This window comes from Urtica dioica, chromosome 7 (assembly GCF_054948205.1).
Source record: "Urtica dioica subsp. dioica isolate 48M chromosome 7, U.dioica_male_clone48M_v1_H2, whole genome shotgun sequence".
NCBI lineage: Eukaryota > Viridiplantae > Streptophyta > Magnoliopsida > Rosales > Urticaceae > Urtica > Urtica dioica.
This window is the reverse complement of record NC_142762.1, coordinates 46,319,540-46,339,259: the sequence shown is the minus strand read 5'-3', so window position 1 is coordinate 46,339,259 and position 19,720 is coordinate 46,319,540. Positions and strand designations below refer to the sequence as shown.

The window sequence follows — 19,720 nt, the reverse complement described above, 5'->3', positions numbered from 1 at the left end:
AAAAAAAAAAAAAAAAAGTAACGTGCGCTCTTTTCAAATTTAATTCTCCAAACACCTTTATAACTGTTGTTATTTTATAAATACCAATTTTGAAGTATATTTATTATTTACAATTTTGTTCGACTTATTGTTTACTATTTGCAATTTTATTTAACCTTTTTTTGTTTTGCAGTTTCATCTTCTTATCTTAGGGAAAAGGAAAAATCACTTGAAAACTGAAAAATCTTGTATTTTCCTTAAAAAAAAAAAAAAAGTATATACAGAAAGTTCTAAAATACAAGGTATTTTTGGAATAAAAATAGGTGTATGTGTAATTGGGTTTCATTTCCGATCCATTACAAGGTAATAAAAATAATTTTAATAACAAAAAAGACGGGGGTTTATGAGTAATTATAGAAACGTTAAGAAAACGCCCACTAAACCCTAAACGACATTCAAACAGAGTTCTCCGATTCAACAATGGCGAGACTCTTTTTCAATCGCTCTGCCCAGGAGCTGATTCGAAGGACTTTTCACGGCGGTGATGGATTGAACTCCAAGACCTCGCTGTTGGGCTCTTTCTCCAACACTGCTTATCGATCTTCCGGATCACCATTTGTATGTGTTCCCAAACCTATATACACTGCCTAGGTCGTTTTCTTTTGGTATATATTTTTAGTCGGCAATCCATAGTCTGTATTGTTCTTAATTTCAATTCCTTAGAATCTGCGTGTTTTCCCTTCAGACACCTCTTCCGAGAGTGGAAAATCCTTTCTCCGTGAGGACCTTTATAACGCCTTCTGAATCCGAAGCGCCTCGGGTCAAGTTCAAGAGGCTCGATAAAACTGCCCGGCACATAATGCAGGCAAATTCTCGCTTACTGGTTTCTGGATTGAGAAATGTTTTGATGTATTCGGTGTTGTTTGACTCTTCAAATTTGGATGGACAGATTCTAGATAAGGAGGCCGTGGAGGAAGTGAAAGCACAGAGACAAATGCCCGAAATAAAGCCTGGCTATATCGTCCAACTAAAAGTGGTATGTGCATTTCAAATAAGCATTACAAAGGAATGAAGCTTCTTCTAGTTCATGTTTTTTTTTTATAACAAATTTGTGTAACTGTCTTGCTGTGATTATGAATAGGAAGTACCGGAGAACAAGAGGCGTGTTTCAACATTGAAAGGCATTGTGATAGCGAGACGTAATGCGGGATTGAATTCGACTTTTAGAATTAGGAGGTTGGTCGCTGGGGTTGGGGTTGAATCCCTCTTTCCATTGTAAGTGCTTATACAATCTCCTTTTGTTCTTTTATAAACAAAGCACGCATCTTTTTTTTTTTGGGCATTATGTTTTGATTTGATTCTCAAAGTAGGAACGAGTTAGTAGTGTTTTGCACCTTTACTTTTGTTTTTGCGTTTATTGCCCCTTCTAGTAAAAGAAATAATCTTTTAGACTTTAACCAGTTAGTATGTGAAGACCAGGGCGAGACTCGAAAAGAAAGGTTAGAAGTGACTTAGAAGGGCTTAAGCCTACTCTTATCTATTGTAAATTGCGGTAAATAATTTCACTGCTTGTCTAGTTCTCCAAAAAGACGTAATCGAGGGATTCTTGCTTTTTACGTTCTTCAAGATTTTTCCCGATCAAAGACAATAGTAAGTAACCAATGTAGCTTGTTGTGGGCCTTGAGCCTAGATGTGTCACGGAACTGTGCTCTGTTCTCTCTGAAGGCCCTCTCTGTTGTAATAGAGTGACTTGATGTGCCTGGCCTTTATTCTAGACTTAGAATATACTTGTGAACCTCGAGAAGAATGAGCATGGAACTTTCTGACGGCTTTTAGACCAAGATCACTGGTTTACGAGGAGAATTGTTTGAGTGTTTGTCCTCAATGCATACATGGTAGTCGAAATGAAAGGAGATGACGAGTTAGTTCCGTGTGATTGTAAAAGGTCCTGCATAATTGTAGAGAATAGAAGTTCCGAAACTGTCAAAAAAAAATTAACGTTGCTTGTTAAATGGGCTAAAATTAGTGTTGATGGAGGGAGATTGAGTTTCTTGATAATGTAAATAGTGCTCTCAATCACTTTTAAAAGAATTTGTAGTAAAAAAAAAGAAAACGAATAAAGAGAGGACACAACATAATACATGACTAATCTTCAGTGATGAGATTTTTTGATGTTTGAGTACTTGTAGTAGGTGATTCCTATAGGTTGGGGTACATTATTTTTTGTGTTGAATTTGACAGATATTCTCCAAATATTAAGGAGATAAAGGTGCTTGACAAGAAGAAAGTGAGAAGAGCAAAGCTTTACTATCTGAGGGAGAAAATGAATGCTTTGAGGAAGCAAAAATAGCATCTTAATATTCTCGGTCAAGTGGTGGAACTCCTCGCATTGCTTTTGTCGTATGATTCTTATCATTTTCTTTTCTTGTCGATCTGAGATGTGTTCAGATAGGTGTGGGTGGTGCGAGAGTGTGGACTTTGTAGTTGCAAGCCTAACTGATTTTTCTGTTTATCTATCGAAAGACCATGGAATGTATTATGATTCACAGATAGGTCATATATAGTTCAGATTTTAGTTATATTTGGTCAGATAATCCTACAATAAGCCATTCATCAAGTGATGAGTAGAAGTAGACTTTGAATTTATTTTTATGTTCTATATCCTCAAATCTTTGCATAGACTTTCACCATGCTTATGAGTTGTCGTGTTGTTGATTTGAGGGAAGAATTGTAATCTCTGTCCCATTTTTGTTAGGAATACTGTGTATTTATATTATCATAATCAAATGATGGAATTTTTAGAAGAGAAACTTGAATGAGTAAACACCATATTATTGTTAGTTAAAGATTCGAACAGTCAATTGTTTGGCTCACATCGTTCAAATTTTATGCAGTCACTAGTAGAAACGTTTTCTGTTGTTTTACCCGAAGACTTGAACAATTCAAATGTCAAAGTATCACATACTTCAATTTTTAGTAAGACTCTTACTCTATACCGTGTAGTCACTAGTAGAAGTGTTTTCCTTTAATGAATACGATTATTTGGAATAAATATATTGACTGTTCAATTGACGTATAAATTCTTTCACTGAATTGTTAAATCATTGGCGGATAGTTCTTAACACTGCACTAGATATTTCCAGTTTATTGTACTTTAGACTTGCTGGAATAAAATAAAATAACAACACTACTAAAGTTGACTTACCAGAATAAAGAAAGCCAATGAAAAAGAGAAGCGCATAGCATGCAAATGAAGTATATATATGTACCACCAACCGTGGAATGAAACACAAGTCATGCATCTTGCCATCACATACATACACACACAAGCATGTTCTCCAATACTACATGCTCTTGATCTTTCAATAAATTGAGAATGACTTCGTTTATAACTGTATAAATACAGTCTCACATTCAAACTTGGAAGAAACACAATAAATACTCCTAGTCAACAAAATAATATATCCAGCTTGGTGGTTGACCGAGATGGAGATTTCTTCCATGGCAATAGCAATCTCGTTTCTCCTCGTCCTATACTATGCATTGGTGGTTGGAAAGAAGAAGAAGACTGGGAAGGGGATACAATGGGCACCGGAGCCGGCGGGGGCGTGGCCGGTGATAGGGCACCTCCACCTGGTGAGCGGCAAAGACCAGCTTCTGTATCGGACGCTGGGAAAGATGGCTGAGTCGTACGGAGCGGTGTTCAACATGCGGTTGGGTAGCCAGCGAGCCATCGTGGTCAACAGCTGGGAGGTGGCAAAGGAGTGCTTCACCATCAACGACATGGCCCTGGCGTCCCGACCCACCACCGTGGCAGCCAAGCTCATGGGCTACAACTACGCCGTCTTCGGGTTTGCCCCTTACACTCCCTTCTGGCGCGACATGCGCAAACTCGCCACCCTCGAGCTCCTCTCCAACCGCCGCCTCGACCTCCTCAAGCATGTCCGCATCTCCGAGATCGACGCCGGAATTCGTGACCTCCACCGCGCCTCCTCGGTCTCCGGCTCTGGCGCCGTCGTCAACCTCAGCAAGTGCCTCGAGGAGATGACCCTCAACATGGTCACCAGGCTCGTCGCCGGAAGGCGCTTCTTTGGCTCTGCCGAGCTCGACGACGACGTCACCAGACGAGGCAAGCTCGCCATCTCCGAGTTCTTCCGCCTCATCGGCATGTTCGTCGTCTCCGACGCCTTCCCCTTCCTCGGATGGCTCGACTGGCAGGGCCACGAGAAGGCCATGAAGAAGACCGCCAAGGAGCTCGACGGAATACTTGTCGCCTGGCTCGAGCAGCACCGCCGCACGAGATCTTTAGATTCTAATAATAAGCAGAGAAAAGACGACGACGACAAAGATTTCATCGACGTCATGTTGTCGCTTCAGGAGAAAGGAAGCCTTTCCAACTTTCAATACGACGAGGACACCAGCATCAAGTCCACATGCCTGGTACGTACGCTATATATACATATATTCATTCTTAAAGTATTATTCTAAAGTATTGTTCGTAGCATTAATAATGAATTCTACGCGCACAGGCTCTCATCTTGGGAGGAAGTGACACGATCGCAGGCACAATGACATGGGTGATCTCTTTGCTCTTAAACAACCCCGAGACGATGAAGAGGGTCCAAGAAGAGTTAGATGCCCAAGTAGGCAAAGATCGATTAGTGGAAGACTCAGATGTGAGAAACCTGGTGTACCTTCAAGCAGTGGTTAAAGAGACGCTCCGTCTCTATCCGGCGGGCCCGCTCCTTGGGCCCAGGGAGGCCCAAGAGGATTGCACTGTGGCCGGCTACCACGTGCCAGCTGGCACACGCCTGGTGGTCAACGTGTGGAAGATCCAACGGGACCCGAGGGTGTGGTCGGACGCGGAGGCATTCCAACCCGAGAGGTTCCTCAGCACGCACGCGCACGTAGAGGCGAGAGGGCAGTTCGAGCTCATGCCTTTTGGATTTGGACGACGCTCGTGCCCAGGCTCGTCCCTCGCTCTCCAGGTCCTGCACTTAGGCCTGGCCCGTCTCTTTCAGGCCTTCCACATCGCCAACCCATCCGATCGGCACATCGACATGACTAAGAGCCCTGGATTGACTCTTCCCAAAGCCACTCCTCTGCACCTTCGTCTCACCCCTCGCCTTTCCCCAAACCTTTACTCGGCCGCCGCCTGAATATGGTCAAATTATAATAATATTAATAACGTCTCGCTCCGCGTGCGCTAGGGACTCCATCGTCGTGAGCTTATGATGTTTGCGAGTTTCACAGTTTTACATTTTATATCTAAATTGATTGGAAAATATCAATTTGGATAACTCTGCTCCTTGTGCTCTCTACGGTCTTCTCCGTTAAGGAATGTTTAAATATTAATACTATTTGAATGAGCTCTTATGTTACATATGCAATTTCATGAGTTCATCGGAGTTTGAAATTTCATAGCATTGTCTTCAAAGTTCGATCAAATAGACTTATTCTTTATTATCGTTGTTGAAATTCTGTTTAGTCAGAGACAAGATGTCGCACACAATGTAAAGTCAATGTATGCATCAATCTGTTCTGATGCAAGAATTGATAAATGAAAGACGTTGCGAAAATATAAATGACACAAAGAATGGTAACTCAGTTCGGTGTAACGTCACCTATTCTAGGGAGGCTCTCAGCTCAGTGGAAATGAAATTCAGTATCTCAATATGTAGTCAATAGTACAATAATGGACTTATATGAACAACACCAATCTCAATGTCATTTTCCTGTTACTACCCGTGAATTCCAAATCAGGATCCCCTGAATTTGAGACCTCTCTCAATTCCACTCTTCAAACACTCTCTCGATGTTTGGATACCTTCGATATCAACGCTCGTGAAACCTTTAATCACGAAATCACAAAACTCAACAACTCTCTAACACTCAGATCTCTGGAATGTGAGGATCACACCACACGCATCAAACAAATAGCTTCTCAGTCCGCCAGTCGTGCACGTCTAAGAACCCTAAAAGTTTGATGAACACGTCAAGAATACTAAAGGTGAAGCGCTTGGTTTTTATAATAGTCAACAACTCTGAAAGTCAATCTAGGGTGTCCTTACCCATACACGCGTGAAGAACCAATCTAGAAAGTCTTCCACGAAACATTCTGGCGAAATAAGAAACTTTCCAGAAATACAGTTTTGCCACAGTGGTCAAGATGTCTCAACATATCCTAGAGCATGTTATCCGACATCTTACCAATCCCTTTAATGTTGGAGGGCTTGCCAAAAACACGAAACCCAAATCAAAGTCCAAGTAAATGAAAAACGGAAAACCTAATGCGGAAAGGGGAATCCGCGTCTGTGTGCAAAGCTCTTCGACACGCTCCTTTGTGTTGTTGCAACTATGATCCATCATCTGGCCGGTTGTCTCTATTAAAGTGGTATAATCTCACATTAATTATGTTTGTAAATGAAAATGTGGGTTATATATCGGTTGAATCTCTCCACTTAACATCAATTGGTTTTAATATTAAATTTAACATGGTATCAAGGCCTTGTTCATTTACACAATTTGAATTTAGCCCGACCCACGCGAAGCGTGAGAAGGATTGTTACTCGGTCTGGTCACGATACGCGTGGAATGGAGTCTTGAAGTTGGATAATCACACATTGGATGTGTGTGTGAATGGACATATGTTTATATATCGGTTGAATTTCTGCACTTGGCATCAATTGGTTTTAAGATGTAATTTAACAGACCCTACCCAAGAGCCAACAACTGTATGCTTCATTCAAAAGGTGGAAATCATGAATGGCCGGTTGATGGTTTTTCGACAACCATGGAAGAAGTAAATTCATGGTTGTCGGCCTATTTTGATCGTTTTTTCGAAGACTATTCTTTAATATTCTTTTGAGAAAATTTCAAATTAGCTTTGATTGGATTATTCCGACGAAGATGTTTCCAATTAGGTTTCAAAATCCATTTTGTGTTGTCGATATGGCTTGTTTTGTTTAGTGACTTAACATATTCATATTATTAGTGAATACATTTATATTATCTTAGACATTGTTTTGTTTTAAAAGTATCTTCATATTGGAATTATTATATAATATTAATTTATTTTATTTTATTTTTTTGTTGATGAGAAGTATATTTTTGACGTTGATGTCTCTTTTTTTTTTTTCCTTGAGCATGAATTATGTCTTTTTTTCTTTTCTTATTTTCTTGAGCATGAACATATTTGTACCCCCTTTTTTTTTAATAGATAGTTTAAAACAAAAAATATGTTCACATCTGTTTCAGTAACTAAAAACAAGTGGTATTCCCAAATTCAATCAAAACCCAAAAATCTACATTTTATTAGTGCGTGAAAGATAGATAATATTTTCTTACAAAAATACGCTCAACTCTTTCTTCCACTATTTTCATCTCTCTCTCTCTCTCTCTCTCTCTCTCTCTCTCTCTCTCTCTCTCATTGGTGTAGGGTTCATAGTAGGGGTGTAATCGGGTCAAGTTAGTCGGTTTTTTCTTGTGCTATCAACCGAACCGTTATAACTAATTTTTAATTTTAAAACTCAAACCAACCCGATTGAAACGTAAAACCAAACCAAACCAACCCAAAAATAATCGGGTTGGTTTGGGTTGGTTTTTTCGGACTATAATTCTCGACAAATGACTTTATAACTTGGATGAAAATCATGTCTGTATATTATATTTAATACGTTATATCAAATAAAATCAAAATTTTACTTGTAAGTTTAAATATTAAAATAAAAAATTACGCCATATTTCTAATTACTAAATCTTCATGTATTCGCAAATAATAAAGTATAATACTTAATATTTTTTATTATTATTAAAAATTGATATTTTTTAACAATAGTACATATAATATACTTGCAATCTTAGAAAAAAAATTAAATGATTAATACCATCGGGTTGGTTTGGTTCAACTCAATCTCACAACTATAAAATAACCAAACCAACCCGAAACAATTACGATTTGGGTTGGTTACAACCCAAACTTCATCGGATTTTAATAGGACGGTTTATAAAAGAGTGCGATTTGATTTTGATGATCGGGTTGTTCGGTTTAGCGGTTTTCATGAACACTCCTAGTTCATAGTTCGGCTTTGTTCATATTTTCCTCCCCCCTTCTCTTCAATTTTCGGAGGTGATTTTCGTATTTATTGATACTCTCTAAATTTTTTATTGAAACAGAAGTTTTTTTTTTAATTGTGCATATTTAATAGTCGGCAATAATATTGAATAAATTTATTATTTTTTCTTTTTGAATTGCGTATAATTAATATCTGTTAATTATTGTTAACAATTTTTTTTTTTTCTGAATTGGACTGCGCAGTTATACTTATTTCAGCAATGTGAATTCCAAGAAATGTAATATTCGAGAAGGGCTTTTACGTTTTCAATTTTTAGTCATGTATAGTATCGTATATATTGCATATTGCATTTAGTCATTGTTTGTGTATTTATGATTCATTATTTACGCTGAATAAATGGACTTTTGGGTTATATTTAGATGATAATAATCATTATGAACTACTATGAGCATGTTATATATATATATATATATATATATATATATATATATATATGTATACAATAAATCATTATAAAAAATGAGTGTTGCAAATTAGTATAAATCACTATAAAAAAAAAGCGTAAAAAACTAGTTATTCTAAAACATAGTTGTTATAAACTACTATTATTCATTTGAAACAACAACAAAAATTATTAACCATTATAAACAGATACGTGGAAAGACAAAAATATAAAAATTTAAGTCAAATATTAATTAAGTAAAAAAGAAACTTCCATTAATTTTTTTTTAAGTTTAAAATTGGTCAAATGGCATTATTACCCATTTTAGTTGGTTAATAATTTGAGCAGCGCATAATTTCTAATTATTAACCAAACTAATGGGTATTTAGTTATAGTGACTTAAAAGTAATTGATTCGAAAAATAAGTAAAGTTATTTAAAACTAAGCAAATATATATATAAAAAAAATATTACAAAAATATACGTAGTATTAGCAGGTTTCAATATAGTTTTATATTGCGATCACAATGGTAAGGTTCTTAAACAGTGTTAATATTTTTATTGATAAGTTAAAGCAAAATTAACAATGTAAATATTTTTCTATAATCTTCAAGATTAATTTAATACGAATATTAAGATAGATATAAAGGAGTAGAGAAAACAAACCGGAGTACTTCTTTTTATACCACAAAATACATGCTACTCCAATGATGAAGAATACGAAACTTTTCAAGGCAGTGCATGAAATTCATGAGTTGTCAGGCCTTCTGAGGTGTGCTGGTCTGCTTCAAAATTATAATAATAACTATACAGACATTCAGTACTAGCACGTATTTTTTGAACTCAAAGACAACGAGTAATCATAATAGTCCAGGGTCTGCAAGAATATCATAGCCACTCGTGTCCTTATTCAATTGAAATTACTTTGATGTCAACAATATCTCTTTCAAGATCGGGCACGGGATAATAACACACACACACACACCACTGCCTATATGAAAGTAAATTACGATTGATACAAAATTAGGGGCAACAAATATTATATGCACTTAGAGGAGGTTAACAGCCATGATTATAAGTGCGGGCGTTCGATAGTACAGAACTTCTCCTCCATCCGAATCGGAATTCTAGTCCTTATATAGATCTGTTCCATTCTGAAATAGTATCGAACTATCGGTCAAATCGGAATAGAACATTTTATTTTAATTATTTCCGGCACTATTCACTTAATAAAGATAAAATAAAAAAATTATAAGTTAAAATATGTTCTATTTTGGTTATAAAAAAAATTATGAATGGTATCGTAATGGTACCAAAAATTTCAGTTATGTGAACAGTCGCGGAATAAAATTTTTGGTTTCATGAATAGTCTGGTAATAGAATTTTCGGTTTTGTGAATGGTTCTGGAACGGACAAAATTTCCGGTTTGTTCCATTCCAATAACTCAGATTTAGACATACATGATAATAATTAAAACTTAGAAAAAGAAAAATTGTTTGTGTCGAATTCTGGCCATAAATATGCGAAAAAATTAGAAGATTAAGATCCTTTGTATGTCAAAACACTTAGGCATCTCAGTCAATATATAACACAAGTCCAAAGGAATAATAAAGTTGTTAGAGGTTTTGGAGATCAAAGATATGCTTTAGAAGGCAAAAGTGCTTCAATTTACTTGAACCAATCCTTTTAAAAGAGTTGGCGAGGCGGTCGTGATCGTTCTAATGGATTGAAGGGTACAATAACTAGGGGTGAAATCGGTTCGGTTTTGGACCAATTTGAAAACCGAAACCAAATTTTCGGTTTTGAAAATTTTGAACCAATGACCAACCGAATTGGTCCAAAACCGAAAATCGGTTAACCAGTTCTGTAAAATCGATAACCATTTTTATAACCTTTTTAAAACTGGTTAACCAGATCTGAAACCGGTTAACCAAAAAAATCGGTTAATCAATTTCAGAATTGGATGAACAGATTTTGAATTTCATTTTTTCTACCTGTTTTGCAGTTTAAATCTCTTCAAAATAGAAAAATTCGGTTATCCGGTTCAAATCGATTATCCGATTTTAAAACTGATTATCCGTTTTATAAAAAAAATCGGTTTGATAACCGATAACCGAATTTTTGGATACTCAAAACCGTAACTGATCCAGTTTCATAAACCGGATCGGTTAACCGAACCGAATTTTCGGTTTGATGATGTGGCACCGAATTTCTGTTCCGGATCCGTTCGATTATCGGTTTAACCAATTTTCGGTCAATTTTTGTACACCCCTAACAATAACCACGGAGTTAATGCACATGCGCCTAATCCTTGATTCCTTATTAACTAATAATGGGTTTTCAATGACAAGGTGTTTCCAATAATCAATGTCTTGTAGATCGACCTGGGACGACAAGAACATATTGACCCATTTAAACTTTTCATCAAGTCCTCAAAGTGGACAAGGACTCGTGTTTGAAATATCACGCGGTATACTGCAGTATCCCGCTTTGCGCACACATGCGGCAGTGGTATGAATAGATCCTACGGGATGCTTCAAAAACCGCACAACTACCGTAAAATCTTAAATTTATCACTAAAAATATATGTTAAATTGTAAATTTACCAAAAATACTAATATAATTTATTATTATATTATTTTACTCATAAATCTTTTTATATTCATCATACTTAGAATGTTTTTTTATTAATTAGTAATAAATAATATCATTAAATGATGACATACAAATATAATATATTAGATATATTATTTATTCATATTAATTTATTTGTTGTTCAAATACTCTGTGGGATATCCGGTTTCTGACGATATATCCTCATGAGAACAGTATACCATGCGACATTGATACCCCCAAAATAAGTCAAATACTAGGGTATACCGTGACACGGGACAGGATGTAATATGCGGTATTTCAAAGTTTAGACAAGAGCCTTGAGGCACTTGTTAAGTTGTGATGCGGTTCGTCCTACTGTTACCGTTACCATACTGGCACTTCAATTTTTTAGGTAAACCGCTTACCGGAGGGGAAATCGATGGGTATTCAGACAAAAAAAAAAAAAAAAAAAAAAAAAAAAAAAAAAAAAAAACGGTACCGGAAGGAAACCGCTTACTGTAGAGGAAACCGACAAAAATGTAGGAAATCGAGTGGTATTCAGACAAATATTTTGCAAAAATAAACATATTTTTCATAGTTCAAACTTCATAGTTCATACAACGAATACATTATATCAATTCATCATCACAAATCATAATATACATCATCAAATCATCATATTCAACTTAAGAACATCATTAAACATCGTAAGCATCATATTCATCTCAAGAACATCATAATCATCATCAAATCACCATCTACAACATAAAAAAAACTCATATTTGGATTAAAAATCAACATTTTAATTCGGATTAAACCTAAAAATACATAGAAAACCATATAAAACAACCAATAAACTCATATTCATTGCTCAAACCCTTGAAATCATGGATTAAAGTAAAAAATGATAAAAAAAAATAGAAATAAAAAATCCCAAAATTTGAGAAACCACCGAAACTTACCACCCAAAAATCAAGGAAAGTTGACAAAAAAAAGCTTGCGACGAACGAAAACCCCCGTAAAGCACCGGAAAGTACCAGAAACCACCGAAAAGCACAGGTAAATTGGAACGAAAATAGTAAATATCGAACCGGTACCGGTACTCTCCGGTAAGGCGGTTTCCGGTTGGTTTCCCCGAAAAATCAATCATTAGTTAAAAAAGAAGTGAGGTAAATATTTTGGTTAACGACAAGGGCACATAAGAAAAAGAAGTTATAAAACATGGACCAAACTATAAAATAAATTAATTATATAAAATAAATAATCATTTAAAAATAATATTTGAAAGGGGCTACACTATAGCCCTTCTTAAGCCTTAAGGGACTCCATCAGTGCAAAGAGTATATGCATCCATATCTCTTGTTCTTCTCCATTTTATTAATCTCAATTTTTAATTAAGTCTAACATTTTTTTAATGGCAATATTGTCTACTAAGAATTTCTTCAAAAAACCGAGTATTTTCAAAACTGTAAAAATCTGTACTACTTTTTATAATTGTTCATCTTCTTTTGATTTTTTCAACGTTTTCGTATATAAAATGAAAGTACGTAGGCAGAATTTATTCGCTACAGCTTTTTTAAACTTTCCGGTTCCGATTAATTTCTTTGTTTTCCTGTTTGATAGTGTAATTGCATTTTCGTACATAGAATACCAAGTCAAATATATGGTGCCGATTTTCCTCCTCCGATATCATTATATAACAGATCAAATATTTCCAGCCAAGAAATAAATAAAACAGATCAAATACAATATTGCGACGCGCAGTACATCAAGAAAAATTTCGCTTCAATAAAATGTTAGACTCCAGGATATTATGCGCAGTAAATCGCGCGTGGAGTAAAAATTTGAGTTTTTCCATAATAAGTCATAAAAAGTATTATTACAAAACGGATTATACAACTAAAGTGTCATTTGAAATATATATCTTACTGTCTAAAATCTATGTCGGATATTTTACACATTTCTATGTGTGTTCAAGATTTTGGCAACACATAAAAATTAGTTTCTCTAGGAGCCAAAGAAAAAGAGGTCCATTAAAACTTCACCACCAATTCAAACTTGTAGATACATGATACTGAAGAAAAACAGGTCCACCAAAATCTTCCCGAGACTTTCTAACTCTAAAAAATTGTTTTCCGCTCTTCCAAAAATACAAAAATTATTATCTGCCAGATATACACCCAGCCCATACACTATACAAGGAAAATAAATCACACGCTTTAGAAAGCAAGAACACATGTCGTTGTTTCACAAAAAATAACTCCAAATAAATTTTACATGTTCATCATGAAAGCGTTGTATGTTAAATTTTATGTTAAATTTTTGGTGGCATGATTTCAGTTTGATAAAACATTGTAAGTTGTTCAAAACTTTCTACAACAAGTTGTTTAAGACATTCGGATCTCTTAAGTCACACATGTCTTTTCCGTGTGAATCGAAATAAAGATATTCTGCTTTTAGTTTCGAGATTTTAGACAGATATATGATCAGATATTTTACTAGTTGACTTGATTCGCGAAAGATTATGTAGTAACTTGAATGAAACTCTCCTAAGATTTTTGTTGAGCTTAGCAAATTTTTTAGTCACACATGGTCAACTTATTCTTAAACTTGTCATTCTACTCTGGAGATCTTCGTCAACAGGTTCAAGAAAAAATTTCAGTTGATGTGCTTTATTTGTACAGATTGTTTAGTAATGTGTGTTTGCGTATTCACTTATCAAATCTTAGAGAGGGTGTGAAAAATATAGAAATTTCTATTAAAGGAGAACTTAGATTTCAATTCATCGAAGAATTGGAAGAGACTGCAAACTTGAGTCCTTTGCCACTGATTGATTGCTAGTCAATTTCTTTTCACTACCAGGCTTGTTCCTTCCTACAAAATAGGGGTTTTGTCACTGGATTGCGTTACTAATTCTCTGTGTTATTTATTATTTTCTACTTGTTGATTGCTTGCGTAAAGTATCTTGCATAATTAGTTGTTTAATAGTTCCAATCAATAACTGAAAAATCATCTCATTACACGTACACTGATAATGATTTCAATGTACATATATTTACAAATCTATGTCAAATTCGACTTGGAGTACTGGAGTAAAAGAAAACCTTCAATATGTGCGTTGATTTGGATCTAAAATATGTTCATAGTACAAAAGTCCCTATTGTTACACGTCTTTTGTCATGAGGTTCCATTCTCAAGCATTAGTTAGTTCACATTCGCTCCGTTCGATGTTAATTTAGTTCAATATATAATTCTTTTCTTTCACTCTCACACTATTACAAATTTCATTTTTTTGTACAAAAGGGTATCCGGTGCAACATGTCGCACATAAATGGACATTGAGTTCGACATGTCGTATAGCAAATCTTGATATGGGCCTATATTCGTTATAAACTTCATTTTCCAAACTCTGATTAACATACGGTTTTAGAAACTGGACTTTCTATAACAATTTTATGTTGCTCTAGAATCTATTTTTTATGATAATAAGAATTACTATTTCAATGAGATATTTGAATAACTCTTCAACCGATTACAAACAAAATGAGAGCAACTACTATTACGGAAACATGTAAATAGAACAAGAGGTATTTCATATATTTCGCTTTCTCTATAATACGACGTTAAATTTTTATTACAAAAAAAAATTAATAAAAAAAAAACAGCAAAACTTAAATCAAGGAATACAAATGCGTGTGCATTAACTTGATATATTTTACTTCTCAAACATCGATCTTGCCGACAATCAAACCGCTATATTGGATCTTCTCAATTCAACATTTTAGGAGAGAAAGTTCATTTTTGGATGAATCATGATGAGAGTAGTCCTTTTGCCAGCTCGGCCTTCCAAGGGTGAACTCTAAGTCGAGGCAAAGACTCGACGACGAAGACAAGGACAACAACGAGCTTGATTCCAGAAATCCTTCGTTTTCTTTTTCTATCTGCGAGATTAACCAACAGACATATTTATATATTAATGAATGAATGTATATATATATATATATATATATATATATATATAATATACACATAAGGAGTATGAATGAATGTATTTACCTTGGTACCATTTGCTTGAAATAATTTAGAAATTGTTGACCCATTTCTCCTTTCAATCGCGTCTAGTGACGATGTCCATAATAAACCTCTGCACAGAAACAGTTTCTTTATTTATTTAATAATTAGAAATCAAACTAAATCCAAAACCTAAATGAGAACAAATAAGAGAGAACGAAGGATAATAATAAATAAATAAATATTTTTGCTTGAGATCATTGCAGATATTGATCATAACGTGTTTAATAGTAACATACCAAATTACGGTATACATTTATGAATAACGCTGATTATTTATATCTCACCCATTACAAAATTAAATACTTTTGTAGTATCGTATTTAAATATCTCATAATAAGTTAATGCTGGATAAGCTACACGTAAGTCACATATACATTAAAGTCAACAAATCCAGCTAACAATTAACAAACCAAAATAAAACAAATCATTAAAAAATTAATAAAACGGCCATATGGCCAACACTATACCTTGCACATTTGCAAGCAAAAATTAAATACAGTACATCAGAGATTGGACCCGCATTGAGAGTTGGAGTAAAGCTATTTAGGAATACTTTTGAGCAGTGTTTACGTGTCTTTATATACTCAATATGGGAAACCATATAAAAAGGACAAGGATTGTTAGAGAAATTAATATTCATACCGTTCGGTATCTCTAACATATAAACCTCGCCATAATACTACACACTATAAACCTAAGCCTAGTCCAACTAATCATCAATACAGAAAAGTGAGAATTTAATACTTTTAATGTCGACACATAAATTTACTCTGTAGCTCTCCTCTCACGTCCAACTCCAGCATCAATTGTATAGTACATTTGGAAAATAAAAATAAAAACTATTACAATTCATTTTTTTCGTCAAATTTTTGGACGTTTAGTTAACTACTATTCATGTTGAAAAAAAATGCACTTACTCGTTGGATTTGGGTAATAATATTGGCTGGGATTGAGATTTCTCAGAAGAAAACACAACCCCATCTTCATGATCACGATCATCGTTGTCTATATTAATCCCCGGCCTTAGGTTCAAGCACTTATCCATTTGTCCTTGACCTGAGATGCATAAATTATTCATTTCAGAAACCCACAAAATAATTCACAGCATGGACTACTTAAGTCAGTCCAATCTCATTCATTTTTTTGTTTTAATTGGGAAAATCGCTACATGTACACAGTGCGAAATGATATTGTTTCTGTCCTATATTTAAGCAAAGAGAATAATGGGACGAGATAGTAAAAAAATGATTATATATATATATATATATATACACTAAATGAAACAATAGTACTTCGTAAGGAAAATCCAATTACCTGACGCTTTGTCAGTGCTCTTCACTGTTCTATACATCTGCGTAACAACCAAAACGAAGAAGAAGAACAAATATTATTCAGAAATAAATAAAGAACAATGAAAATAATAATAAGATGCCCTTTTTGTCCTTTCCTTTTGTTTTCCACCAGCATCACAAATTCACAAACGAATCGCAGCAATATTACAAATATAAAAATACGAAGAAACATCGTTGAAAGGAAACAGACGAGAGGAAAAATAACAAACAATGCCGGGTTTTATTCTCTCACAAAATATATTTCATCAACGTTCCAAAATCCAAAATAAATAAATAAAATTAACAAAACCATAAAAACAAAAGCCCATCAGAGAGCTAACAAGGATTGATCAATCGGCACAGTAAACCCCACCTGTAAGTGACTTTTCACGTGAGCTAGGGTTAGATCTTTCACATTCATCAGCTCCAACACTGATTTAGGCGTCGCTCCTGAATATATATAAACATGACGTCATCAATTAGCGACGCGAAATCAAAGCTGATATATCTCCACACACACACACGCAAAAAAAAAAAAAAAAAAAAAAAGATTTTTTAGTACTCTCATGGCCGCCGAGAAGCTGAACGGCGTGAATGAAATGAGCGTGGAGCGTGGTGGTCCATCTCATCCTCGGCGCTCTCACGCTTCTCCTGACCGTCGATCTCGCGCTTCGCTTGAAATCCCGGCCATACATCTGAGGTTGGTGGTGGTGAAGAGCGATCTGGTGTGGCCGATCTTTCACCTCGAACCCTAGGCTCAGGTTTGTCTTATGAGTAGTACTACTTCCGGCTTTGATCTCCAACAAGTGGTTGTTATTATAGAACCCGTTTTCGTGGCTCAAATCGCTTCCGGCGCTGCTACCGGAATCGGCGGTGGAGCTTCTCGAGAGGCCATAGTCAAGAACCGCTTCACCTAAAGGCGGGCTGATTTGCAAAGATAGGTCTGGAAAAGAGTATGGTGTGTTGTTTCTCGTCATCGCAGCGTTTTGGTTCATTGGGAAGTACATGACGATATATATGTGTTAGGTCTAATGGAAGGATAAAAAAGGAGTCAATATATAGAAGTTTGTGAAATGGATTCTCCCTCTCTCTCTCTCACTAACTTTCTCTCAGCTGTGTGTTCTGATTAGATCATAAGTGGCTTATGATTAATTGCATTGGTGCTGAGTAAAGGGTATTAATAATAGGCAATATATCTATGAATGGCTTCTATATTAGTAGATCCGTCTAGGGGTTGAATCGAAGGATTCAAAGAAAAAACAAACTAATTAAACAGATATGGTTGGAGGGTTGTATTTTTAATATAATTTTTATTTATTTATGTATAATCAAAGAGAGAAATGATAGTCAGAGGCAGCGTTGAGGAGAGTAACCGGAAAAAGGAGAGAGTGAGAGATTTTTCTTACTTTTGGGAAGAAGGTTTGAAAGAAAAGTAAGCGAAAAGGGAAAGTTAGTGTGTACTATATATATATATATATTTAAGAGGTTGCAGAGAACTCAGACCCCTTTTCAATTTCCACGCACACACACAGGAAATGACTAACGAGAGAGAGAGAGAGAGAGAGAGAGAGAGAGAGAGAGAGAGAGAGAGAGTTTTCCCTTATCTAAATGGTTAGAGTAAAAAAAAGGAGGGTTGTTAGTCAAGGGTATAATGGAGGTTTCTACAAGAGAAGGGAATGGTTGGAATTCGAGAAAACAAAAGTGGCACTGTTCCATGGAATAATATTGGAATTGGGATTGAGAGATTTTTGAGTCTCTCTCTATATATATATACATATATATATATATACACATATATTTTCCTCAAATCAAATTCCCATTTTGTTTACGCTGTGATGGATTGTGACAAATTTAAATTCTCCTACACAATTCTTTTATTTAGTTGTTATTCTGAATAACATTTAAGCTTTCAATCCTCTCTGAATAGGAATATTCTCATTTTATTTCAAGGATTGAGTGGCAGGCCAAAATATCCCTCTTCAAACCTGCCTTACTGGTCTCTTTCCTTGCAGACGTGGCACACCTCAGTTTCCATTATCAAAAAAACATATATTTTGAGCAATATTAATATTTATTTCCCATACACATACATCTTTATTTTCAAACCTAAAAAGATTCGAGAATTTTTAAAAATGAGTATATCAAAATTTTAAAATAAAATAAAATAAATAAATAATCAAAATGAGTATAAAACGAGGCATAAAAATCATATGAGAGGGATATAAACTCATACTTTGCGGTTTTAGAAATTGAGCACTACCTTGATCCTCAATTATTATTATAATTTCTTTGGTACCACCAAATCCAATACACATTGTATATAATATTCTTTTCACAAAGACTTTTTTTACCCGTGTCATCGGTAAAAACACATCAATTTCTAACCAAATACTCTATATCTAATAAATAAACAAGCTATGCGCTTTAATTAAACGCTAATTTGACTGCATCACATGTCTCAAAACGGTAAAATGTCGATTGCTTTTTTATATTCCTATCGAGATGAACCTATATAAATATGTAGCCTCTCATCTTATTTGAACACACGATGAAGAATTTATCTTAATATATAAATATAGTGCAGACAAAGCGCTCGATTGGGCATATTGCCAATTACAATTGAGCTGTACCGAATCAATTAAAATCTAAATTAGATACTTAATTGTATCTTATAATTTGTTAATGTATTGGTCTCGTGAGAAATATATGTGCGTGTGTGGAGGAAGTGTCAGTGTGGCTGGGGTGTCCGGCGACACCAGGGTCGTCGTTTCACATGCTTCCCTCTCTCCACATACATAAATATATATATATATATATATATATATATATATATATATATATATATATATAAATCTATATACATGTATATTTTTATTCATGAGGAGCGCTTATTATTTTTTTTCACTCTAGTCAACCCACCACTTAAGAGTTGTCTGGCAACTATCATTTGAAAGGAGATTATCACTACTAGAATATCCACCAATATGTAATGACTCTGCAATACAAACATACATACATACTTTTTATTTTATTTTTTGCCTTTACCATGTGCATATAGCACTACAACATTTGAAATTTCTTATTTACCTATTTTGAATATGATTTTATATTATTCATCTAGAGTAATATAATAGATTGTACCACTGAAAATGTTAACATTGTTATTTAGTTAATATTTTAAATAAAATCACCGAATCTGATGTGTCAAAGTTAAAATCTGTTATA

General features: G+C 34.8%; 3 protein-coding genes across 3 annotated transcripts; 2 read left to right on the top strand and 1 right to left on the bottom strand.

Annotated features, from left to right (window-relative positions):
- The first annotated feature begins 391 nt into the window (after window positions 1-391).
- Window positions 392-2,669, top strand: LOC149392214 (uncharacterized). Its single transcript, XM_089621381.1, has 5 exons — window positions 392-597; window positions 725-844; window positions 929-1,015; window positions 1,121-1,254; window positions 2,221-2,669. The coding sequence occupies exons 1-5, from the start codon at window positions 460-462 to the stop codon at window positions 2,327-2,329; spliced, it is 588 nt and encodes a 195-aa protein (XP_089477507.1). The 5' UTR covers window positions 392-459; the 3' UTR covers window positions 2,330-2,669.
- A 796-nt stretch (window positions 2,670-3,465) lies between these two features.
- Window positions 3,466-5,138, top strand: LOC149392213 (xanthotoxin 5-hydroxylase CYP82C4-like). The gene is made up of 2 exons (XM_089620100.1): window positions 3,466-4,419; window positions 4,509-5,138. The coding sequence occupies exons 1-2, from the start codon at window positions 3,466-3,468 to the stop codon at window positions 5,136-5,138; spliced, it is 1,584 nt and encodes a 527-aa protein (XP_089476226.1).
- A 9,485-nt stretch (window positions 5,139-14,623) lies between these two features.
- ATS (Homeodomain-like superfamily protein) lies at window positions 14,624-18,009 on the bottom strand. The gene is made up of 6 exons (XM_089618704.1): window positions 17,058-18,009; window positions 16,869-16,945; window positions 16,479-16,515; window positions 16,082-16,220; window positions 15,147-15,234; window positions 14,624-15,031 (listed from the first exon to the last, which is right to left on the bottom strand). The coding sequence occupies exons 1-6, from the start codon at window positions 17,500-17,502 to the stop codon at window positions 14,864-14,866; spliced, it is 954 nt and encodes a 317-aa protein (XP_089474830.1). The 5' UTR covers window positions 17,503-18,009; the 3' UTR covers window positions 14,624-14,863.
- Window positions 18,010-19,720: the final 1,711 nt, after the last annotated feature.